This window comes from Alosa sapidissima, chromosome 1 (genome assembly GCF_018492685.1).
Source record: "Alosa sapidissima isolate fAloSap1 chromosome 1, fAloSap1.pri, whole genome shotgun sequence".
NCBI lineage: Eukaryota > Metazoa > Chordata > Actinopteri > Clupeiformes > Clupeidae > Alosa > Alosa sapidissima.
This window is the reverse complement of record NC_055957.1, coordinates 38,094,067-38,119,189: the sequence shown is the minus strand read 5'-3', so window position 1 is coordinate 38,119,189 and position 25,123 is coordinate 38,094,067. Positions and strand designations below refer to the sequence as shown.

Sequence of the window (25,123 nt, the reverse complement as noted above, 5' to 3'; positions counted from 1 at the left end):
AAACTAATGGACCAATGGCTAATTATGATTAAATATTTTGCAAACGAATTCAGTGGTCCGCCTAATATACTGATACACTTACAACTAAATAGAATGCAAAGGCTGTGTAAATCTAACAAGAAAGAACTGGCCCTCAGGTATTTACATAATCTGGCCCCTGTTGGGAAAAAAAAATGGACACCCATGATTTATGCAGACCTGGGATAGGCACATTTGAGGATAAGAATTTTGAATCTTATTTTGTGCTGTACTGACATGCTAATCTCTTTCTGGGTGACTGAGTGTATAATATCAGAAATGTCTTTTTGGTTGAACTATCCTGTTAAGCTCTCTGGGACTGTGTCCAAGACTCAGCGGGGCTAGGAAAATCATTATATTAACACAGTAGAGAATGCCCCCTCTTTTTTTTTTTTTTTTGAGTCTCCAAGGATCAGAAAAGAAAATTGCTCATTGCTCATAATTTAGTTTGAAATACTGCTTTCATAATGTAGGGCAAATTTAACATCCATAAAGTTCAAACTATCATGACATTTGCATAACATTTTGTGTCTACATTGAAGTGAGGTTAAATTACAGTGTTCTGGTAATCTTTCTGGTGCTTAGTATTTTCTGGTGTTCATGTCTGACAGTCCGCCATGATTTTGCTCCAGGTTCTCTGTCCAAGCGTGAACCTGGACTCCTCCGATGACTTTGCGCGGGCCGCCCCCGTGCTCCCTCGCGCAGTAACCCGCCGCAAGCGGCTGCCCTTGCGGCCGCCCGTCAGCCTGGAGCGCACGTCCTCGGACATCTCCATGGGCCCGCCCCCCGGTGGCGTCCGCGTCCACCGCCCACAGTCCCTGCTGAACGCGAGTGCCGATGACCCGTCCCTGCCCTGCCACGCCCCACTCTTCTCCAGCACGCCGTCCGCTGCCCTGGGCCGGCGTCTGCCCCAGAGGCTGCAGGACGCCTCGCTCAGCGGCATCCACTTCAGCACCGAGGACAGCGCCACCGACACGGAGCTGCCCCGGCAGCCGCAGCAGAAGCGGCCACGGCGGGGGCCGCTTGCACATAGCCGCCTCCGAGAGACGACGGCCTCGCGCTCGCCTCTGGCGGCCGCAGGAGATGACCGAGGCAACGCCGAGCGTCATCGCGAGGCCGCTCTCTCTGGGACAAACGGACAACCGGCACCAGCAGAGCAGACCGGTCAGGTGAGCGTGGAGCTCGCCAGCCAGTCGGTGGAGGTGGCTGATAGCCAGGCTGCAGCACCCAGTCCCATGAAGCCGCCCAGCCAGCTGGCGGACTCTCCCGGTGGAGCTCAAGGGACAGCCGGAGAGTCTGGGCAGGAGGAGCAGCTGGCCAGCCTGGTGCTCTTCTCGCGGGTGGAGGAGGAGGAGGGGGCCGAGGGGGCGGACGATGACGAGCAGGCGGCCAGCGGCTTTGTGACGGCCGAGACGCGCCTGGACTCCCTGGTGGAGACACTGAAGGAGCGGTGTCGGACGGCCAGCCCCGTGGTGAGGCTGCCGCGGACCAACCTCCTCCTCCCCCTGCCCATACTGGACAGCAGCAGCCAGATTCTCAGCGCGGGGGAGACCTTCTCCTCTTGCCTGGACAGCCAGCCCATTGTCCGCACCAGCGCCAGACGGACAGGTCCCGTCTTCGAGCTCTCCTCCTTCTCAGAGCTGCCCAGCCTCTGCGTTACCGACCCTCCGGCTCCACCTACCATCCCCTCCCCCAGCCAAGCAGAGGCCACGGAGGAGCCCAGAGAAGAAGAAGCAACAGCACGAGTCGTAGGAGAAGTGGACGAAGAGGAGAGCTGCGTTGGGGAGGGCGGGGAGGCGGCAGGGCTGGACGAGCTGGTGGAGCGTCTGAAGGCCCGCTGCGTCTCCTGCCAGCCCGTCATCCTGCTGGACGCGCGTCGCCTGTCCCCCTTCCTGCTCCGCCACCACGCCATCGCCGCAGCCTCGGCTCCTCGGGCGCCAGTGCCCGCAGCGCAGACCGAGCCTGAGTCCGAGAGCTCCAGCTCCAACAGCAGCGCGCTCCCTGCCCCCACCACCCCCTCCTCCTCCAACAGCTCGGTGGGACACCACCTGGGCAAAGAGGCCGGCGAGGGTCAGCCCGAGCGCCGCCGCCTCAACAGGCGTAGGCTGTCGGACAGCTTTTCCAGGGTCAGTGGCGGTGGCGCCAGTGGGTCGGGCTCCTCTCCTGAGCGGACCGTGCTGGCGAGCAGGAGCAAGCAGCCCGCGGGGCGAGTGGGCACGGGGAGGAAGGCCTGCGTCAGCGGCCTCAGCGTCAGCCGCTGGACCAAGCGGGACACGAACTTGGCCCGCGCCCAGCACAATGCGCACGACTCGCTGGACTTTGGCCCGGCAGCTGTGGCCAAACCCAGCAAGGTGAGGTCAGGGCTTCACTGTTGAAGGGGTTCTGGGTTTGGGACAGTGCCTTGTTTTTGCTGGGAATTGATGGATAGGCGGTTAACATAGTTAGTCAAATGTGTTTTTTTAGTCAGTTAGTTTCTATGTGTTTCAGAAATAGAGTACACTGTGGTGTGTGTTTGTGTGTGTATGAGAGCGGTTGCTACCTCCTAACATTTTTTTACTAAGTTACACTGACACTAGGACTCTGTGTGTGTGTGTGTGTGTGTAGGAGCTTTTGTCCAACTGGCCAGCGCTGCCTGTCACCCCGGCGCGTGCGGAGCACCTGAACATCTCGTCCATCCTGGCCGGCCTCTCCCCAGACGCGTCCCTCTCCACACACATGTGGAGCCGGCTCAAAGCTGCCCTGTCCGTCCACAAGAAGAAAACCGGTACAGCGTCCACACACACACTCTTCTTGTCCAGTCCCAATCTCTTTGGATGCGTGTGGAACATCCAGACGTGAAGTGGGCTAAATTCTCTGTGCTTATTGATGATGAAACACTTTAGCGGTGATGTGATCTGTGTATCTTTGCGCGCTGAAACGGTGATTGTGTGGGTGTGTGTGTGTGTGTACCTGCAGCATTCGCTACCCCCCACCGTCTTGGCTTGTCTAGCATGCAGTCTCCCGCAGTGCAGCGGCTGAATGCCAGTCAGGACCTCTTTGCCTCACCGTCCCTTGCTCCCTTGACCCGTCTGTCCCGGGGTTCACTACACTCCTCTCAGGTGAGTCAAGAGCCCTCATGCTCTTTCGTCCATTTCACTCACTCACTCACTCAATAATGTAGTGATTATATGAAGTTTCTTCACCCATTCGCCTGCTTCACTCCAAATCAAAATACAAACATGGAGTTTGCCCCTGAGTGACCTGACCTGACCCCCCCCAGCTCTCGGTGGCGGAGGACATCAGCGACGCGGAGAAGGTGTACCAGGAGTGCCAGCAGGAAGGGCCGCTGACGTTCGACCAGTGCATCCCGCCTGCCCGCATGAAGCTCTGCCGCAAGATTGGAGAGGGCACCTTCGGCGAGGTGTTCTCCACCACCAACAGCGACGGCCAACCGGTGGCGCTCAAGGCACGTGTTGTGGCCTGACCTCGTGTCCACTGTTGGATTTCAATTTTTATTACTGGACTGAACCACTACCACGGGGCCTAATGTAGAGCTCACTGCCTTTCAAATGTGTGCAACAGTGCCGTTAAAGTAGCAGTATAATATTTGTCATTGGCATTTCTATGTTTTATTGGGCCAGGCCTACCATGAAGCATAAATTCAGAAATCCAGGAGATGGGGGTGATTTATGGATTTGTCTTTGGATAGATGGCTGCGTTTTTGCTGGCACTGCTTTCTCTCTCTCTCTCTCTCTCTCTCTCTCTCTCTCTCTCTCTCTCTCTCTCTCTCTCCCTCTCCCCCCTCTCTTTCTCCCTCTCTCCCTCTCATTGTAAATTCTGCTCATATCTCTTCCTTGCTTTTGATGCTTTGGTATTGATTGCTCTGTCGCTCTGCGCTGTCTGTAGATTATTCCTGTGGAAGGCAAGCAGAAAGTCAATGGGGAGGACCAGAAGAGTTTTGGAGAAATCCTCCATGAAATTATCATCTCCAAGTACGTCGCTGTGCTATTTCACCAGTATCGACTGTCTTTTCAGGAAGAATGTTGCCTTTTTTGGTGTTGCCTTCATCACTTTGTTAAACTGTGTGTGTGTGTGTGTGTGTGTGCGCGTGCGTGCGTGCCTGTGCACGTGTGTGTGCCTCCAGGGAGCTGAGCAGCTTGGATGAGAAGGAGGAAAACCGAACATGCGGTTTCATCGGCCTGCACGAGTGAGTGAGGATCATTAGTACGCCGTTAGCTCCTCTACACTATTCTCTCCTACACACACTTAGAGTGGTCAATCCCCTCTTCTACTGTCAATACCCAGCTTCACTGACTGGCTGGATGTCTGGTAAAGGACACTATCATGGCTGTGGTTACCTGCGGGACGAGGCCAGAGCCTGACCAAAGCTGTGGATGTATCCTGACATGGTGCCATGTGGCGTAACTTTGTTTGAGTCTCGTGCTCCTTCTCTCCTCTGCAGCTTGCATTGTGTCCAGGGCCCATACCCAAAGCAGCTGCTGAGCGCCTGGGACAAGTTCGACAAGAAGCGCGGCTCCGAGAACGACCGGCCAGGTGAGCACCTCCAGGGCCTGTTGCCCAAAGCTTGCCCATGGCTTGGCCTTGGGGAACAGATCACCGACTGACTGTCAATGTGTTAAACAAAAATGACCCAGGGCTACATTTCCCATGATGCCCTATGATTGTTAAGAGGCTATCATTTTAACCACTGTTTGTTGCTATGGGTGGCTGGTGTTTAAAGCACACTCTGATGTTCTTGCTCTGTTCCCATAGAAACATTTGTTACACCTGGCTGCTGTTTTGTCTGTCAGGCATTTCATTTCTCATCCGTTTGTTGTCGGTGTCTGTGTATCTGAGAGTGTGTTCAGCATCAGCGAACGGTCATTACACAGGTGCTGTAACAGAACTCGTTCCTTCCTCAGATTTCTTTGGTGAGGAGCAGTTCTTCTTGATTCTGGAGTTTGAGTTTGGTGGCAGCGACCTTGAAAACATGAACGGCAAGGTAAAGATGACCCCACTCTTACAGATACCATACATACTGTTATAATGATGTGAGCAGCGAGTGTGTGCCACCGATGTGTCTGTCACTCATGCATCAACGTCCACTCTAAACCTACATGCTATTGACTGCTGGACAGGGAGGGGGAGGGAAGAACTGACTTGAGACTGACACTGACTTTGTGTGTGTGTGCGTGTGTGTGCGTGTGTGTGTGCGTGTGCGTGCGTGCGTGCGTGCGTGTGTGTGTGTGTGCGTGCGTGTGTGTGTGTGCGCGTGTGTGCGCGTGCGTGTGTGTGTGTGTAGCTGTCCTCTCTGGCTCAGGCGAAGAGCATCCTACAGCAAGTGACAGCTGCGCTGGCCGTGGCTGAACAGGCCTTGTGTTTTGAGCACAGGTCAGAAAGCACACACATCACACAAGACATGTCTGTACACACACATACACACACACACACACACACACACAAACACATCCACACACTCACTCAAACACACACACTAACAAACATACATACACATTACAGACCACTGGCACACACACACACACACAGTATTTCTCACTGACTGCACACACACATACATATACACACATAAACAACATTGCAATATGAGCCAACCAAACTGTCCCCTAACGTCACATCCTCCACATCCCCACCCACAGGGACCTACACTGGGGCAATGTCCTGGTGAAGACCACCAAGCAGAAGGAGTGTGACTACGTCCTGAGTGGTGAAACCCGCTCCTTAGAGACCAGAGGGGTGCAGGTCAACATCATCGACTACTCCCTGTCTCGACTGGAGATAGGTAGGCCACTCACACACACACACACACACACACACACACACACATACTTCTGTTGACTGTTGTGTGAACATGGCTTGTGCTGGTCTGTGATATTGTGTGTTCATCTGCCTAGGCTGTGCCCTGGGGGAGAGGCTGTAATCGTTTTAGGCAGTATATGAAGTTTGCAATACCAGCGGAAGCTGAAATAAATGGGTCATGCCTACACGTGTCTACATCTCTTTTCTTTCTCTCCATCACTCTCTCTCTCTCTCTCTCTGTTTCTCTCCTCCCCCTCCCTCCTTCTCTCAGATGGTTTGACGGTGTCCTGTGACATCTCTGCTGACGAAGAGCTGTTCATGGGCCAGGGAGATTACCAGTTTGACATCTACCGCAAAATGCGCGAGGAGAACCGGTAAGTCCACCTCTGCCCACCTCGTGCCGTCCACATCTCGCTGTCTCCGTCCTCCCAGCACATTATTCCGGGTGTGCCTGGGAGCCTCTTGCCTACACGCGCGCCCTGCTGTCAGAAACTATTAGTCAATTCCCCAGTGAGTGTGTGCATCCATGCGTGCTGTTGTAATACTTTAATACCAGCATTAATCTCCTCCTCTATTTCCTTCTCTCCTTCCTCCTCCTCTCCTTATCGTGTCTCTGGGCTAATCACACTCTGGCTCCTTCATTCTCACTCTCTTCTGCACTCTCTCTCTCTCTCTCTCTCTCTCTTCTGCACTCTCTCTCTCTCTCTCTCTCTCTTCCACACTCACTCTCTCTCTCTCTCTCCTCCAATCTCCCTCTGGCAGTAATAACTGGAGTGAGTACCACCCCCACACTAATGTGCTGTGGCTGCACTATCTGACGGACAAGCTGCTGGGGATGAAGTACAAGAGCAGTGCTCAGGGAGCCCAGGCGAGGGCGCTCAAGAGCAGCCTGCGCACCTTCCTCCAGGACCTGCCGGCCTTCCAGTCGGCCACCGACGTGCTTCATCGCAGCAGCCTGTTCCCGTGAGGGCGCAAAGAGCCGCCGGGGCGCCTGGACTGTTTTAGAAGGACACAGCCTGTGTGCCGCGCGCACACACACACACACACACACACACACACACACACACGTAGACTCACTCAGTTTTGATGTGTGTGTGTGCTGCCGTTGGATGCATTTTGGTGTCAGTTATAGAGGATTTTACAGGACTTCCTGAAGTTGTACAGAAGCGTACTGGATACTAACACTTTTAAATAAATCCATTTTGATGAGAGCCGACTGGCAATCATGGAAGAAATTGTAAAAATGGTATTAAAAATAAAGTATTTTTATTAGTCACAATATACACAATACATCAGCATTAAATAAGCACATGATATTGGCATGATTTGGCCAGTCACACTCTTACTCACACACGCACACACACACACACACGCATACAGAAACAACCCCATATGTGTTTATACTGAGTCTTTGATCTGCTTTGAGGTAACTGAAGTGCCTTTTGAGGTTTTTTCATGACAGAGCGTTGTATACGATTATAGTCAGGCATGAGTTGGGGCAGCTTCTCGCCGGGGCTCCTCAGAAAGAGAAATATTTAGTGAACCACTCCTGTCTCTGAGGGTCCTGTCCATCTGGCGGTACCGTCTCAATCACTCTCTTTTCTGTGGGAGTCCTGGGGAAAGAGGTGGGAAACGAACACATGCTTTAGGACCAAAGGAAGATGGATTTCTGAAGTCTTCATACATAATAATAGCATGCCCTTTTTTCTCAGAATGATATATTGTGTGTTACGTAGTAAACATTGTAATTACTTTTTGTCTCGTGCAATTGTGCCCCGAATCCCACAAGACTGATGGTGTAGGAACATCTTCACTATCTAGTGGTTGTTACCATGGAAACAGGCCTGACCACTTTGTGTTACCATGGTAGCCAGAAGGTGTTGTCATGGCCACAGTCCAGAACATTTTGTGAAACCCTGCAAAATCCTTCCAAATGTGTATGTGTCTGCGTGTGTGTGTGTATATATCTTTTTCACTGGTGACATGCAGGTGTATGTCGCTTCTCTTGCTCATTAAGCCACAGAGCCTATTACTTCTTGGGCTAGCCCATTCTTGGTAGAGAATACAAGCATACATTATTGAGCCATATTCCACACGTTTCATTTCCTATGGTTAGTTAGTTATTAATTGCTGCATGGCCTCCTACTTGTATACAGTACGTGTTCCCATCATTTGGCAGTAAAAAGAAAAACAAGCTTTAAAATCATTTTACACCATTGTCAAATGATCATCTCAATGTATTGTTATTAAATCTGTGAGTTGTGCTCCAGTCACTGGCTCACGGCGCTCACCTGGTGTGTGTGTAGGTGGGGTGTTGATGCGGGAGCTCCTGGGGGGGCGAGCGGCCGTGTCTCTGGCCAGGGGACGGGTTGGGGCTCAGCGTGGAGCCTGAATTTGGGGTGCTGGTGCGGGACAAGGGAAGACCCCGAGAGCTGTGCTCAAAGCTGGGCGAGCGCGCCGTCTGGGGAGACATGGACGTCCCGGCGTCGGGGGTCAGGTAGCCTCGCTCGTAGGCGCTGAGATTTGGGACGCTAGTGACCCGAGGAGGGGTCTCCTCCAAGACCACCTTCTGTGGGGAGCAAAGAAGAGGGACTGCACTAACTGCTACCATGTCAAAAAGCTAGAAGGCAAGAGCCGGCTTCCTCTTGCAAAACATTGTTTGTCAGAGACTATTGTGCCCTTCCTTGCAGATATCAGACACATCATATCATCATATGAAAAAGACATATCACAATTATGGTCATTAAATGCAACTTCCCACAACAGCCCTTCAGGCTTTTCTCCATCTACCATGACACAATTGTACTACCCTGGAAATCCAGAGTTCCCGCGAGTGCACAACTTGAATTTGCTGAGCAAGTCACTCTGCCGATGAGTAATGATGCTCATTACCTATGCCCATGGAGCCGAGCTGCACCAATCACATTGATTTATCTGATATAGGCGGGCCACAGGCGAGCTAAACATGACGACAGCGCTGCAACGTCGAAGTCCGGAATCAGTCAGTAAACCTTGGTCGTAGTGTTATCCAATTGTAGCGAAGTCCGGAATCATTTAGTAAACATTGGTCATAGTGTTATCCAATTGCGTGCTGTGATATTTTCAAATGCATGCTTGGTGCCGGATTTGGGTCTGAATTTCCAGGCTACAAATGTACTGTCTTGTTTTATATTTATACGTGAGGGATATTGTGTCGGGGAACAGCAGATGCTTATTTAAGTGGATGTGTATGGTGTGTATTAATGTGCATATGAATGTGATACGACACAGTTCTTTCAGGCTTACTTTCTTCAGTTCGTAGTGTGAATTCAAAAGAGAGAGAGAGAAAGATAATATACCTTTAATGTGGGAGTCAGACTGCCGACGTGGGTTTTGCTGTCATAGTGTTTCGGAGTTCCATCACCCACAGGAGGATGCTGAGACAGCTGATGACGCTCTTCCTAAAAAACGACAACATGCACCAAACCTCAGCACAATTCCACTCCTGCGTTGCGTGTCAAAACAGCCCTAGATGACCATGTTCATACTGCACTGACGCAGCGATGGCTGCAGTGCTAGGATTTCAGCAGGAGTGCAGAGAGGTCTCACCACCAGTCTCTTGATGAGCTGATCTCTCTCGGCAAGTTTGTCCTGGAGCTTAGAGATGTTGTGCAGATCCTCCAGTCGTGGCTCTCGCCTCCTGGTCCTTTCCTCACGCTCTCTCAGCCTGCACAAACACACACACACAGAGCCTCAGCCACATACATATACGCTTTCAAATCACTTATATCCTGAAAGGGCTAGACATGAAGGTAAACATAGATGGAGTGCACCAGATTCCTGTTATGTTGTATGTGGGTGTGTGTGTATGTGTGGTGGGTAATTAATAATTAAAAGCATAGTACTCTGTTTCCAGGGCGATGATGCGGGCTTGCAGGCGCGTCTGGGCAGCGATAAGGGTCTGGATCTCCCTCCTGTGATCTCTCTTCATGCTGTCCACATCCTGCCTCCTCTTCTCCCTCTCCTCCTTCCCCTCCTTGCCTCGCTCCTGCTCTTCCCAAGAGCTGCCCAAGGACACGTGCGCGCACACACACACACACACAGATATGATGAGATGCTTCAGTTTGGTGGAAGTTTCTTTTTTTCAAAGGGGCCGTCTGATAGGGCTTAATTATGATAGGCCCTACAATTAGTAGTGGTATTACAGATGGAATATAACCCCCAGATAAGAGCCTCTTTCTTCCAAGGAAATCACATTCATAGCTGGGCAGGAAATGATGAGAAAACAGATTACTCATCCTCGAGCGAAGAGGAGCCCTAATCCCCCCCCCCCCCCCTCCTCTCTCAATTTGTTTCTCTGTCTGCATGAATTGTTCTGTTCCAGCTCTAGTCTAAAATCTGTCCGCTGCTGGACAGCCTTTCCCTTTGCTGCCCCCTTATCTCTTCTCCCCAGGTCTCCTCATCTTCTCCGCTTTGACGCACTCTCCCCTCTGACCCTTCGATGACCTCTCACCTGGAGTAGCGGTGGTCCTCGGCGCTGGAGGCGTCTCGTCTCTCCCTGTCCCTCTCTCGCTCGCGCTCCCTCTCTCTCTCCTCCAGGAGGGCACCGAGGCGCTCCTTCAGCTCGCCGTTGTCCCGCCGCAGCTCCTGGACCTCGCTGCGGCTCTCGTCCAGCTGACGCTCGTACGACTGCTGCTGGTTCTGCTGCTTCAGGTCCTGAGCGAGGGAGGGAGAGAGAGCTCATATGTACACACACACATGCACACATAAATACATCAACCCACATGCTCACACACACACATACACGTTCAGTATGATCGTCATTTACTGTCCTGTAAAAATAATTTTTGGTCAAGAGGAAGACGAACAAGTCAATTAACAAAGGGGGCACTTGAAGGCACATTCTGTGTGTGTGTGTGTGTGATTACCTGTTGTAGCGCCACCATCTCAGTGTGTGTACGTAGTTCAGCCTGCAGGTCCTCGATCTGCTGCATGTGTCTCTGTGTGACCTGCCTCACCCACTCTGTGTGCTGCTGGGTCAGCTCAGCCTTCTGCTTCTCTGCTCACACACACACACACAAATACAAAGTCAGCATCCAGCATGTATACAACACACACACACACACACACAGAAACCAGATGTTCAGGAGTGTGTGTGGGGGTGTCCAGATGTAAGTGCCATGGTGACTATGCTATGGTTGTGCAGCTCTGGGCTGTGCCGTATGTCCCATAGTCCCGTATGTGATGTGTGTGTGTGTGTGTAATGATCAGCTCTCCAGCTTGTGCTGTGATTTTGTGCCTGTCTGTGTATGTGCTTTTTCCCTCTTTGTGAGTATGTATATGTGTGTGAGTGCATAAGTGTGGGTGTGTGTATATATATGTATATATGGTATATATATATATATATGTGGTGTGTGTGTGTGTGTGTTACCCAGCTGCAGCTTGGCCTGCGTGTGCAGCCGCTGCCTCTCGGCCTGCAGGTCCTCCTGGGCCCTCGCCTCCAGGGCCGCCACGGTCAGCTGGTGGCTGTGCCGCTCCGCACGCAGCGCCTCGTCCACCCTCTCCGCGTCCCTCTCTCCTGTGTCCTTCCCTTCGCCTCCCCTCACGCCCTCCTCCGCATCCTCATCCTCATCCTCCTCTTTCACCACCTGTGCACACCACAGACAGGCACACTAGCTGTAACACCCACCTTCTGATGGTATCTCCACGGCAGCAGGACCTGGGCACCTAACATCCATCACATCAGTAACGTGAGGAGATCTTCGTGCTCTACCCCTGGGTGGCTGTGCTAAATATGCTAAATATCTGTAGGTGCCGGTATGTTCTCTATGTGATCCATATATATATACTGTACCTTGGCAAGAAGTCTAAACATAGGCATACACAAACAGCTCACATACCATACATGCACATGATGTCCATATGTAATCAAAGGCATACCATGCCTATATTCTCTGATACAGAACATACACATTCTGCTATACAATTACAGACACACACACACACACACACACACACTACTGTATATGAGGACACCTGTCTAGTATCAGCACACACGTTCCACTTTTCTTCTGCTTCACACAGACTTTGATTTAATAAACAGCAGTTGCCTGTTTTGCATTCCTGCACTCATGTGCAGACACTCACACACACACACACACACACACACACACAGAAACACACTCCGCCACTACTGCCTCTGGGCTCAGTGGGCAATCTCGTGCAATGAATTATTTATCTCTCTCTCTCTCTCCTTCCCTCTCCTCTCTCTCTCCTTCTCTCCCTCTCACTCTGTCAGTCAGTGAGTTGAGAATGGCACTGCTTGCCTCACTGAGAGCTTTTAGATGTTCCATGCCCCCCCCCCCCCCCACTACACCTCCCCATATGGATCTCTCTCTCTCTCTCCTCGCGGCATGCCCGTTATATAGGTCACCTGTGCACGGTGGCACACGGCACCAGGCCTGCTGGGGAGTCAGGGGGATTTGGGGTTTGTTTTGCTGAGAGCTCTCCGTGCCCAGGTAGGCTGAGGGGTTCCGTAGCAGCGGTTTATCTGGAGGTGGGATTAAGGCTTGTACAACGCGCTGCTTGTGATTAGGAATACTGGTGTTATCAGTGTGTGTCAGATCAGGCAAGAACAGCTGAAGGGCTCTGATAGGAGGAGAGGAGTCAGAGCTGGGCTTGAGCTGAGTGTGCGTGTGCGTGTCTGTGTGTGTGTTTTGCCATTCCTCTTTGAGTGTGTATTTGTGTGAGTGTGTGTCTGTGCACGTTTATTTTTATGTGTGTGTGTGTGAGTGTGTGTACTCTACGTGTATGTATGATGATAAGAGCCGCTCCTTCTCCTAGATGGTGGCATGGAGCTGGGCGCACAGCGTGTGTGTGTGTGTGTGTGTGTGTGTGTGTGTGTGTGTGTCCACCTTGAGCTGCTGTCTCCTCATGAGCCGTTCCTTCTCCTGGATGGTGTTGTGGAGCTGGGCGCGCAGTGTGCTGTTGAGCTCCCTGGTCTTCTGGATCTCCTGCTTCATACGGTCCATCTCGCCCTCGCCCGCACACGCCTCCCGGGAGCTCTCACTCGGCCCCGAGTCCCTCCTCCGCTCCTCCAACTGCAGCACACACACACACGCACACACACCCACGCACACACACACATATATACACACATACTTGCATTCAGCAACCAACAGTGTGAGGGAATGGGCCTGATTCTTCTTTCTATGTGTGTGTGTGTGTGTGTGTGTGTGTGTGTGTGTGTGTGTGTGTGTGTGTGTGTGTGTTTGACAGCACAATAACTACTCCTGGACTGCATAAAAAAATATTCCAAGTCAAAAACGTATCCCAAAGAAGGCACCGAGAGCCGAGTAGAATGTTTTATCCCAGAACGTCCACCAATGAGATTAAAATTCAGGTTGGAGTCTATGTGTATGTCAGAGACTTTCTAATGACTTCGTCTGAGGTTTCTTTTTCTGCGTTTCCATTTTTTACCCCTAGGGGACTCCTGCTAAGGTTGGAACTCAGGCTGGGTCCTTTGGATGGGCTACTTACGATGTTCCAGTGGCTGCCACCACAGTTTAATTTGAGAGGGCTTCATGCCCTTGCCTCATATTTGCTCTTTTTTTTAAATTATTTCTTGCACCTGTTCCCTTCAAATCATATTCTTTGTTGTGTCTGGTGAGAAGTGTAGTGTAAGACTACCCATAGAGATGATATTGAATACATATAAAACTTAGTTTACTGCTTTCATTTCTTTCTTTGTTTGATGTTATTATTCATTTAGTCATTTTGCTACCACAAGAGGATTGTATAGCACTGATATTTTTAACATTCACAGTCAACAAGAACCTGGCACCTGTCAACACACACCTGTGTGTATGTGTGCCAGTTGTCCTCATATAGTGTGTGTGTGTGTGTGTGTGTGCGCTTACTTGTGTCTGCAGTTCCTCCACTCTGCTCTGCCAGCGTTGAGTGATCTCTCTGATCTCCGTCTCTCTTTCCCTCTGCAACTCGCATACAGCAGACCGATGCTTCTCTGCAAACCGCTGTTCATACTGCACCCTACACACACACACGCACATACACACATTAAAGGTGTGATGAAATCTTGATGAAAGGATGTTTTAGATTCTGTTTAGGCAAGGCTTGCATTACTTCACAACATGGAAAAAGTCATTAATAATTTAAAAAGTTGCTTAGATAAACAAATAGAGTTACGACAAAATGGCACAAACACACACACACACACACAAACACAGAGAGAGACCCAAATTTTGAAGAGCCAAATTTCGAAGAGCTAAACAAAAATCCTCTCAGGAGAGGGTCCTTCAGCTACCTTGGCAGCAAAATATATATAATTATGCCATAACCTGAGGGACACTAGTGTAATGTAAATACACAATGTTTTATTTTTTATTTATTTATTATTATTATTATTATTTTAGTCTACATGTATGATCTATGTGTATATGTGTGCGTGTGTGTGTGTGTGTGTGTGTGTGTAGGGGAGGGGGGGGGGTATATTGTATTGTACTGTTTTTGTCTTTATCCTCCATCCTTCCTTTACCCTCTATTACCTATATTACCTTTATGGATATTCTATAAGTGCTAAGTTTAGATCAATGTATGTTACACATAAATTGTTTATACACTGTTATGTATGACTGCTTTGGCAATGCAAATGCCCTTTTTGTCATGCCAATAAAGCACCATTGAATTGAAAAAAAAATTGAGAGAGAAAGAGAGAGAGCCCACCTGATCTTCTCCTCCAGGTTCTGCTGAGACTGTTCCAGAAGCCTCTGTTCCAGGGTCTCCCTCTCGGCCTGCAAGGCCACCACCTTCCCCTGCAGTCTGGACCTCTGCTCCTCCACATCCACCTGAGAAACATGACCGACAGCCACCGAAGTGACCCCCGCATCGTTAGCTTGTCACATGCATGCAATATGCACACACATCGGGTTGTACCACAGTAATACTGTATGTAGTGAACAAATGTCTTGTTCACAATCTAGCTCAGTCATGTTCAGTGCATATCCCATGGAAACTGTGCTGGAGGCCAGTAGAGCAGTGAGGCTTATTTGAGAGTGAGGCTTTTGTGCGGCTGCCTGCCTCTGTCCTTGGGCTTGTTTGGGTAGTGGTGTCATCAGCTAAAGCTGAAGCTGTGTGTGTGTGTGTGTGTGTGTGTGTGTGTGTGTCTGTGGCTGTGTGAGTGAGTGTATTTTTGTGTTTCTGCCTGTGTGTATGTTTGAGTGTATTGATGCTGTATTGATGAGCTGAGCTCAGCAGAATTCAGCAGATTTGAACTCGTAAATGGACTAAGGGTGTATGTGTGTATGTGTATGTGTGCTGTATGTGTATGTGTGCTTGAATGTTTTGATGATCAGTGACTGTCTAGATGTGAAAGAAAGGGAGCAGGTGAACGGAGTCCAAGGCTATCGGCTTCAGACTTCACCCAAGGTGTTAAAAGCTCTCAAAGAAACCCAGTACAGTAGTTTCAAGATGGAAAGCCATTTCCAGAGCCCTTTATTGTGTCTGTGAAAAGCAAAAGTATAACAGCGCAAACATCCACTGTTGACTCTGCCCACCTGTTTTCTCATGAAGACCGACTAGCTGTGTACTTGCTGTTCCTACTGCCAGAAAGGATTTGCATGTTAAAGGGGATTTGTGGGTTACCAATCGTCTCTGGTGTTACCTGATTTGCTCTACTGCATGTTGGCCTGTAGCCTACTGTTTTCCCTGGGCTTATAACACTGCTATTTTATGGTATGCTTGTATCAGGCAAAATATGTGGATGGTACATAATACATGTAGACTATTTAACAACTCTGCAAATGTATGTGTAGTATGTGTTTGTGTCCTGGGGGGTACAGAATGTTCAGTGTCTGTGGATGTTCCATAAGCTTTTGTGATGATCTGAGTTCCTGCCTGATGCAATGGATGTGCAGAAGCTGTGTAAGGAAGGATGTGTAAGATGGTCCCGTGTAGTTATTATACAGGTCTTTAGTTTAAACACCTTATACAGATGTTGAGTCCAGTCACTGCAGAGAGCACTTGTAGTTTGAGTATATTGCGCACTTGTGTGTGATTGAGTTGACATTTGTATGGTTGTTGCAGTCAGTGGCTGTCTGTCTGTGAGTGTCTGTAGCTGTGTGTGTGTGTGTGTGTGTGTGTGTGTGTTACCTGCATCTGCTCCAGAGCGGTGTGCGCCTGCTCCAGCTGCTCCCTCAGCACTGCACACTCCACACCGCACACCGGCCTCTGATTGGCCGCCTCGCGGCTCTGCCGCTCTCGCTCCAGCTCCAGCTCCCTCTCACGCTCCTTCTGCCGGATCACCTCCTCCAGCCGGGAAATCTAGGAGACGCGTACACACATTACTTACACAAGCAGGCATACACAAAGATATACAGCACCATACACATTTATTGGCACCCTATACCTTGGTAAGTTGGGAAATAGATGTAAAAACAGGTAAAAATTGCCAATATTTACAGTTAAAACAATAATAATGAGTTCCACTCAAATGGTTATAAACTTGCATGGAAAAGGACTCCTATCTATCTTGCCCCTACACACAGTGCCGAGGATAGTAAGATAGACAAGACTCCCCAAGGATCACTCTTAGAGAGATAAAAGCAAAAGTATCCATCCAGTCTAAAAAAAACATCAGAAGTGACCTTCAGGCTAGCAGATTATTTAAATGGCATGGTATTTCATGTCATTTCGCTACAAATGACAATGGCTGGAGTTGCTAAATGCTACTAGGACTTTTATGGTCAGATGAAAATAAAATTGAGCTTTTCCCCAGAAAACGTTCAAGATGGAATTTGCATAGAAGACTGACTGTAATGAAAAGAACCCTGTGTCTATGGTGGAGGGTGATTCTCTCCACCAGGCACCCTGGGGACCTTATTAGGCTTCATAAATGTTATGAATTAACTGGGCATTTCAAATCAAAATCTGGATGCCTCTGCCAAGATGCTAAAAGTCGGTTATGTTTGGAACATCCAGCAGATCGATGATCCAAAACATATGTCCAGATCATGCAAAAACGGTTAACAGAGCACAAAATCTGCCATGGTTATCTCAGTCCCCGGACACTTGCTCAACTGAAGACCAGTGGGGTGAGCCTTAGAGGAGAGTGCCCAAGAGAGGACCTAGGAATCTGGACAATCCAGAGATGTTCTGCAGATACCCAGTATGAGATGTAGGAGAAGACTAGAGCTCTTTTATAAAGAACTAAATAAATAATTGTGGCATATGTGATTTTGTTAAAAAAATATCTATTTTTTATGAGTAACTTTTTCTTTACAGAATAAAATTGCTTCCCTTCAAGGTTGGATTTTTCCTCATTGTTTTCATTCTACGATGAAATGGCAAAAGTAGAATTAGAATATCTCTTTTTACTAATCTTTACCAGGGCTGCCAATAAATGTGGAGGGCACTGTACAAACAACAAAAGAGCTTAACAGCTGGTCATACTATGTATGGCATCATCAAGTAAAAGCTTCTAAAAATGAACTGTGCTGCTAGTTAGAGTAAATTAATGTGCTGGGCAGACCTCTTTTTGTTTGACCAGTGGTGTATGTTTGCATGACATATCCGACATGTCAGTGACCCCTGACCTCTGAGATGGACAGCTGCAGGCGCGCCTTCAGCTCATCCCGCTCCACCTCCAGACTCCTCCTCTCCTCCTCACCTCTCTTCCTCAGCTCCTCTGCCTGGGACAGGAGCTCCTGTAACCATGGTGACAACATTCACACAGGGGGAAAAAACAGGTAAGTTGATTTAAAATGGAAGGAAACAAAAAACACCCAGACTAACCCCAGACAGAGCAAAAGGTTAATTTTAACATTGTTCAGATTCGAAGTACATTTTGAATCTAAGCAAACGTCGTTCAGCAGCCACTACAGAAAACTGGGGATCAAGGCTATGAATGTAAAACTGTGCTCTGTGAGGGTATGAATGTAGGACTGTGCTCTATGAGGGTATGAATGTAGGACTGTGCTCTGTGAGGGTATACAACCTCTATGAGGGTATGAATGTAGGACTGTGCTCTATGAGGGTATGAATGTAAAACTGTGCTCTGTGAGGGTATGAATGTAGGACTGTGCTCTGTGAGGGTATAAAACTGCTCTGTGAGGGTATGAATGTAGGACTGTGCTCTGTGAGTGTATGAATGTAAAACTGTGCTCTGTGAGGGTATGAATGTAGGACTGTGCTCTGTGAGGGTATGAATGTAGGACTGTGCTCTGTGAGGGTATAAAACTGCTATGTGAGGGTATGAATGTAGGACTGTGCTCTGTGAGGATATAACACTGCTCTGTGAGAGTATGAATGTAGGACTGTGCTCTGTAACACCCACCAACATAATAATTTCCCACCAACGTAATAAACCACAAACGTAATACAAATCTGCACAAAATCAGCACGTTTTAAACATAATAATCCTGACAATGTAATAATTTCCCACCAACTATTGCCCACTGCCAACGTAATAACCCAATTTCCCACCAATGTAATAATTATTACGTTTGCAGGAAGTTATTATGTTGGTGGGAAGGTTAAAAAATATTACATTAACTCACTCAGGCCTGGGCTTCTGCATTATTACAGTAGTTATTACATTGGTGGGTGTTACAGTGCTCTGTGAGGGTATGAATGTAAAACTGTGCTCTGTAGGGTGTAAATGTAAAACTGCTCTGTAGGGAATGTAAAACTGTAAAAGCAAGACTGTGCTCTGTGGGTGTGGGGCCTGAAGTGAACTAAATGGGCTAAATGAGCTCAGGGATGTCTGTGGCAAACAAGCAAGCGTAACACCTCCGGTTAAAATCACTTACACTGCTGCAGGTTTGTGTGTGTGTGTGTGTGTGTGTGTGTGTGTGTGTGTGTGTGTGTGTGTGTGTGTGTGTGTGTGTGTGTGTGTGTGTGTGTGTGAGAAAGAGAGAGAGAGAGTAAGAGAGTGACGTGAGAACATTAGAGCTGGAGGGAGCAAAAACTGTACCTGTTGGTGATTCTGAAATTAATAATCAACTCTGCTGACATCACCAATATTTGTCACGATTTGCTCTGCTTAAAGAAGACTACATCACCATTTCCTCTGAAGGGATAACTTTACTTGCGAGTTGGATTTAAAATGTTTTGACACGCATACACACATCCAGTGAAGTCATAAATATACAGCATTCAAACATTGATCAAAGGAAGACAGGCAGGCACAGACATTTTAGGTTTCAAATCAACATCCTGCTGAGAGTGTGGGAGCAAGAGAGAGAGAGAGAGAGAGAGAGAGTGGGCGATGACAGGATGATCTGCCCATGGCTAATGCTCCAGCCCTATCAGGTTTGCTGAAGCGTTGTATAAATCCCAGGGCGAGACTCCCAGACTGTTCCAGCTGCGCAGAAGCCCAGGCCTGAGTGAGTGCCTGTGTGCTCCGCTCTGCTCTGCACTGCTTTAGTCACAGACAGCTGATCTGGAAAGACCATGGATCAGAGAGGTCAGTGAGGGGGGAAGCCCAGCCAAAATCCACTCTGCCTTGGCCGCCCGGCGGCCATATTGCTCACAACTAGTACTGTCACTTTGGATCAGCAGTCTCATAGAACCAAAGGCCATGGAGCGAGTGCGAGTCAGAACCGTGACCTGTCGTCCCACTCCCCACTCCCAGCCTTTTCCAGCAGACCAGGGAGCCAGCACTGTGTCCTTTACTCAGCCAAACGGAACAGTGAGGCTGCTTTGTAGGTAGGTAACTGTCACTGAGTTGAATCTACAACAGATAGCAATAAACTCAACACTTTTAACTGAAATGAGCAGTTAGAGTATGAAAGTCTTTGTGGTTGTCGGAGGAATTCTAAATGAGCTAATTTGCTGTGTTTGTGTAAGTGGTTGGCGGCGGGGGAGCGTCAGGACTTGTGTTGACAGGCTGTGTCAGTGAGTACTGTGAGCGAGCCCTTCGGCTGTGTGTCTTCTCTCATTAACCCCGACCTAAAGGAATGACAGCTGCAGACCACTATTTGTTGCGTTTAGATGCCCATCAACAAGAATGACAACCGATGTCTCCCTAGTGGACTGTCTGCATTTACACACACACACAAGTGGCATCGCCATCACCATGCGACGGAGGTCACGACAGTGAGATCTCACATCCTCAACCCTAATCTTATCTTATCTGTTTTTGTCAGATGCACTCCCCGTAATTTCCCCGGCATTTTAGCCAAAGACCTACATTTTTAAGTATTTCATTTAGACATGTTACTGTAACACACACATGGCTAATCACGGCTACTTTCCCTCAGATCCGTTACCTGCTGACCAAGCTTCTTTATCTTGTCTACATCTGTTTTTGAACATCCCTGATATTTTAGCACTTTTAACTTTCAATCCTCCATCAATTTGAAACATTTCAGTTAGACATGTTAACACACTAAGCAAGACTACTTTCCTACGGGTCAGCTATCTAGCGGCCTCACCTGCTGACCGCGCTTTTTCTCAGCGTCCAGCGAGGCGGAGGCCTGCCGCATCTCGGCGGTGTGCTTGCGTATGACCTCTTCCAGGGCGCGTTTGAGCTGCTCGCGCAGGCGCCGGCGCTCCTCCTCCATGTGCTGGTGGACGCCCCTCTTCTCCTCCTCCACCTCCTCGCGCCCCTGCTCCTTCTCCTGCTCCACCTCCTGCCGCAGGCGCTGCACCTCCTCAGCGTGGGCCCGCTGCAGCTCCAACCGCATGGTGGCCAAGGTGTCCGCATGCTGACCGCCCACACCACAATATGTACAGAGAGAGAGATTTGGACCATAGGCTTAGTATTTTACATACACTGTACATCTAAATATTATATGTCCACTGACAACTGGCCATTAAGACAGCATTGTAAAAAATCCATTTGGTTCTTATTATAGTTTAACGTGCTTGGATAACTCCTCTGACTCAGGGTTCCCACTCCTTCTTAAATCAAACATTCGAGGACTTATCAAGGACCTCCCAAGTCCTTTTCCCTCAAATTTCAAGGACCCAACACAGTATGATTTGAGACACAGATCAAGGTCAATCAATGTCATAATGATAAAACTGCCAAGAGATTGTACTGTTTGAATATCAGAAAACGCAGTCCAACTACTGTATTCTTAGCACATTATACCGTATACAGCAATCAGTACTCCACCGCCCTATGTCCATTCAGAACTCAGTACACTGTAGAAATGTGAGGAAGGGGCCAAAAATGCAATTACACTTTTTCAGGACAATATAAATTATTTGCAGGTTAATTGATTATTTGAATCAGGGATTCATCAGGGACCATACAAAAGATACATCAGTCCTCATAAATGACTAGCTATAAGCTAATTACCATCTTTTACATATGGGTGGGATTATGTATTTGATGTAAAATATATATATATATATATTGGTGAAGTTAGCATATGGGTGTAGTTTCAAAGTGTTGGTTGCAAAGGCTGTGTTGTGTGCATCAGGTGTGTTGTGTGTATCGGCTGTTTTGTGTGTGCTAGATGTGTTGTGTGTGTGTTGCAGCTGCCAGAGTACTAACTGGAACGAGAAGATATGATCACATATCGCCAGTACTAAAATCACTACACTGGCTCCCAGTAAAACAAAGAATTGATTTAAAAATACTTCTTATTGTTTTTAAATCATTGAATGGCTTAGCCCCATCATATATCTCTGATATGATCACTGCATATACTCCAGCCAGATGCCTACGGTCCTCAAGCAAAGGTCTCCTCTTACAGTAATCCAGAGAATAAATATTAGTTCCGCTCATGGTGCTTTTAGTCCCTATGCCCCTACACTCTGGAACTCCCTACCTTCTGAACTGAGATCTTCTCAATCAATGAACTCTTTTAAAAACAGACTGAAAACATATTTATTTGCCTCAGCTTTTGGTTAAAATGTAAGGTCTTTCCAAGTTGGTATGGCGACTTTCATTTTTATTACCTTTATCAGAAACTTTTATTTCTATTACCATTTACATTTTTTATTTTTATTTTATTTTACTATCAATGTGTTTTAATGCCTATTTGATAATGTTTTTCTAAAAGCGCATTGAGTCTGTGTATGCCATATGAAATGTGCTATATAAATAAACTTGAATTTAATTGAATTGAATTGTGTCAGGTGTGCTGTGTGTGTCAGGTGTGTTGTGTGTGTGTCAGGTGTATTGTGTGTGTCAGGTGTGTTGTGTGTGTGTGTCAGGTGTGTTGTGTGTGTGTGTCAGGTGTGTTGTGTGTGTGTGTCAGTTGTGTTGTGTGTGTTATCAGATGTGTTGTGTGTGTGTCAGGTGTGTTGTGTGTGTGTGTCAGGTGTGTTGTGTGTGTGTCAGGTGTGTTGTGTGTGTCAGGTGTGTTGTGTGTGTTATCAGATGTGTTGTGTGTGTGTCAGGTGTGTTGTGTGTGTGTGTCAGGTGTGCTGTGTGTGTGTCAGGTGTGTTGTGTGTGTGTCAGGTGTGTTGTGTGTGTCAGGTGTGTTGTGTGTGTCAGGTGTGTGTGTCAGGTGTGTTGTGTGTGTTATCAGATGTGTTGTGTGTGTGTCAGGTGTGTTGTGTGTGCTAGATGTGTTGTGTGTGCTAGATGTGTTGTGTGTGTGTCAGGTGTGTTGTGTGTGCTAGATGTGTTGTGTGTGTGTGTCAGGTGTGTTGTGTGTGTTATCAGGTGTGTTGTGTGTGTGTCAGGTGTGTGTCAGGTGTGCTGTGTGTGTGTCAGGTGTGCTGTGTGTGTCAGGTGTGTTGTGTGTGTGTGTCAGGTGTGCTGTGTGTGTGTCAGGTGTGTTGTGTGTGTGTCAGGTGTGTTATGTGTGTGTCAGGTGTGCTGTGTGTGTGTGTCAGGTGTGTTGTGTGTGTGTGTCAGGTGGGCCTCACCTGCTTTAGCATGCGCGCGTGGTCACTGCTCCGCCCGTTGCTCTGCAGCTCCAGCTCCTTGTTGCGGAGGTTGAGGCGGCTCAGCTGTGACCTCAGTTCCTCCACCTCGGCCGACACCTTCACCTGGGACGAACTCTGCGACATCAGCTCATCTGGACGAGGAGGACCCAGATGGGGGGACATGGAGAAATGGAGAGAGAGATGGAGATGAGGATGAAGAGAGGAGGAGAGAGAAAAGGCAAAGGACGAGAGACAGAAAGGGGAGGATAGAGAATGTGTGTGTGTGGTGGTGGTGGTGGTGGGGGGGGGGGGGGGGGGGGGTTAGCCTGCATCTGTCTTGCGGAGGTTGCTGGATAATGCGGAGCTGAGATGGGGAAAGTTCCCAGAGGGGAGATTCATCCAGGAATCCCTCCCGTCTCAGATTGCAGTGAAAGGCCTTTTCAGCAGGTACAGGGGGAGAGCAGAATAATCTGTTTTTGATGAGAGAGCTGTGGGATTTTGGAGCTAAAATAATCTTTTAAACGCATCATCATCTTTTGTTCTCTTTTTAACAGACTTTTAAAAAAACATTCAGTCCAAATGCTTAAGCATTCTGCTCTCTCACAGTATTCATCATTAAACTAAGTGTGTGTGTGCGTGTGTGTGTGTGTGTGTGTGTGCGTGCGTGCGTGCGTGCGTGCGTGCATTTCATCATTAAACTAAGTGTGTGGGTATGTGCGTGCGTGCATGTATGTGTGCGTGTGTGTCTGCAGTACCGTGTGTGAGTATCGCTGCCCCGCGCCAAACCATGGCAACTTAACCTCGCCCGTTGTAATTGCCATACTTAATGCAGCAAAGAAAATATGCTTTGGGCATAAACATGTAGTACTAACATGTGTCTATGTCTGTGTGTGTGTGTACCACAGAGCGAGATAGAATGTGTATTAGTACCAGACTTCTTCTGCAGTTCGTTCTCCTGCAGTAGCAGTCTCTCCTTGGCCACGGCCAGCTCTTCCTCCGCCTTCTTGGCCCCCGCCTCGGACTCCAGCACCCTGTGACGACCCTCCTCCAGCTGCTCCTCCATGTCCTGATACGTTTAAAATAACACCACAATTTACAACTCTACCCAGTCACATTCAAATGAAATCTATATTAGAACAGCCAGAGCTATTGCCTACAGCAGCACAATATGTCACTGTGTGCCATGAATTAAGGGACAAATTAAAATTAAGGCAAAAAGCTTAAAAAGCTATTTACTTTATCTATGTTGATACATTTTTATAATCAATAGTTTATGGTTTTATAAATATAAAAAAAATGAAAATACATAAAGGAAGGTAAATGAGTTCAGGTTCTCTGTGGAGATATCCTATAATAAGGGGAGCAGAAATGAGTTCCAAATGCTTTCTTTACACTCAATTGTGGAAAGTTAAAATGCCAGTCCATTGATACATAATGACAGGCTCCAGGCCGCTGAGCAGGTGGATTTGTATTTTGACGAATTCTGTCTAATTGTAATCTGCTCTTGTGACAGGGGGGTGGATGGGTCAATACCGCCTAATGATGAGGGGATCACTTCAGCCCCTCAAATGGAGCTCGGTGCTCACGGAACAGGACCGTAAGACTAGCCAAGCAGAATAAGCCACCTTAAATGACCGAACCCAAAAGCACAAAAATAACTGTTTTTAATAAGTTACCAAAATTGACCAAAATTTTGATGGACAGCGTCCAAACCTGATGAAGATGGTGTGTGTCAAAATGCTGTCGTTTGTACCGATTTAATAGACTTGAAGTGTGCTCTGGCTCTTTCTTTGGGTTCAGTTATCAGAAAAGGCCCATTGTGTTGTGCTTGACTGGGTAATATTGACTGGAGGGCCAATTAGCCGCAGTGCTAACAGGAAGCTGTCAGTAGCTGATTGACCACTGAGGCTGTGCAAGACACATGGCAGACACACAGAGATCAGTGGGGCACTCCAACTAGATCTAAGGGCCTCTGTGATCAATTCAGGCCTTTGCCATCAAGAAAGAATTTGTGTGTGTGCTATGGCGCAACTAGCTACAATACCCTTACCATATCCAGGTCCAACTAGCTACAGTACCCTACAGGACCACATCCGGGTCCAAGTGCCAACGGGGACCAGGGTTGGAGGTCATTTCCCACCCCATCTCTCTCTCCCACTCACTTCCTGTCATCCTCTCTACTGTCCTATCAATAAAAGGCAACAAAAGCCCTAAAATAAATGTAAGAAAAGAAAGAGTGTGATTACATGATGTAAGTACATATGTGTCTATATGCCCAAGAGAAAGATAGTCACCATCCGTATAGCAGAGACAGAGAGATTGCGTCTGTGAGAGGGAGAGACGCAAATGGACCGACAAAAGGAGTGTGTGTGTGTGTGTGTGCAGTACGTGGGGGCAGCCGTGGCCTATTGGTTAGCGCTTCGGATTTGTAACCGGAGGGTTGCCGGTTCGAACCCCGACCAGTAGGAAGCAGCTGAAGTGCCC

General features: G+C 48.3%; 2 protein-coding genes across 5 annotated transcripts in view; one reads left to right on the top strand and one right to left on the bottom strand.

Annotated features, from left to right (window-relative positions):
* The window catches only part of haspin (histone H3 associated protein kinase), a 16,221-nt gene extending 4,034 nt beyond the window's left edge, over nt 1-12,187 (top strand). The window contains exons 6-18 of one of the 3 annotated variants that reach the window (XR_006032189.1): nt 651-2,369; nt 2,623-2,782; nt 2,974-3,116; nt 3,278-3,463; nt 3,904-3,989; nt 4,142-4,204; nt 4,460-4,551; nt 4,920-4,999; nt 5,300-5,388; nt 5,655-5,797; nt 6,086-6,188; nt 6,577-6,881; nt 11,786-12,187. Coding sequence is in view for 2 of the 3 variants with exons in the window: in XM_042094142.1 (XP_041950076.1) it covers nt 651-2,369; nt 2,623-2,782; nt 2,974-3,116; nt 3,278-3,463; nt 3,904-3,989; nt 4,142-4,204; nt 4,460-4,551; nt 4,920-4,999; nt 5,300-5,388; nt 5,655-5,797; nt 6,086-6,188; nt 6,577-6,781 (3,069 nt within the window). In the remaining variant the exon portion in view is untranslated. Of the gene's footprint in view, nt 1-650; nt 2,370-2,622; nt 2,783-2,973; nt 3,117-3,277; nt 3,464-3,903; nt 3,990-4,141; nt 4,205-4,459; nt 4,552-4,919; nt 5,000-5,299; nt 5,389-5,654; nt 5,798-6,085; nt 6,189-6,576; nt 8,084-11,785 lie in introns of those variants that run through there. The other 2 variants (XM_042094142.1, XM_042094143.1) reach the window with 2 other exon arrangements.
* The window catches only part of fam184b (family with sequence similarity 184 member B), a 26,318-nt gene continuing 8,258 nt past the window's right edge, over nt 7,064-25,123 (bottom strand). The window contains exons 4-19 of one of the 2 annotated variants that reach the window (XM_042094144.1): nt 23,570-23,705; nt 22,640-22,791; nt 20,244-20,516; nt 17,403-17,513; nt 15,961-16,131; nt 14,536-14,657; nt 13,713-13,842; nt 12,708-12,893; nt 11,225-11,441; nt 10,722-10,852; nt 10,307-10,509; nt 9,699-9,857; nt 9,403-9,520; nt 9,153-9,254; nt 8,106-8,383; nt 7,064-7,427 (exon numbers count right to left, since the gene is read on the bottom strand). In XM_042094144.1, the coding sequence (XP_041950078.1) occupies nt 7,334-7,427; nt 8,106-8,383; nt 9,153-9,254; nt 9,403-9,520; nt 9,699-9,857; nt 10,307-10,509; nt 10,722-10,852; nt 11,225-11,441; nt 12,708-12,893; nt 13,713-13,842; nt 14,536-14,657; nt 15,961-16,131; nt 17,403-17,513; nt 20,244-20,516; nt 22,640-22,791; nt 23,570-23,705 (2,583 nt within the window). In that variant the 3' untranslated portion in view covers nt 7,064-7,333. The remainder of the gene's footprint in view (nt 7,428-8,105; nt 8,384-9,152; nt 9,255-9,402; nt 9,521-9,698; nt 9,858-10,306; nt 10,510-10,721; nt 10,853-11,224; nt 11,442-12,707; nt 12,894-13,712; nt 13,843-14,535; nt 14,658-15,960; nt 16,132-17,402; nt 17,514-20,243; nt 20,517-22,639; nt 22,792-23,569; nt 23,706-25,123) is intronic. The other variant, XM_042094145.1, reaches the window with a different exon arrangement.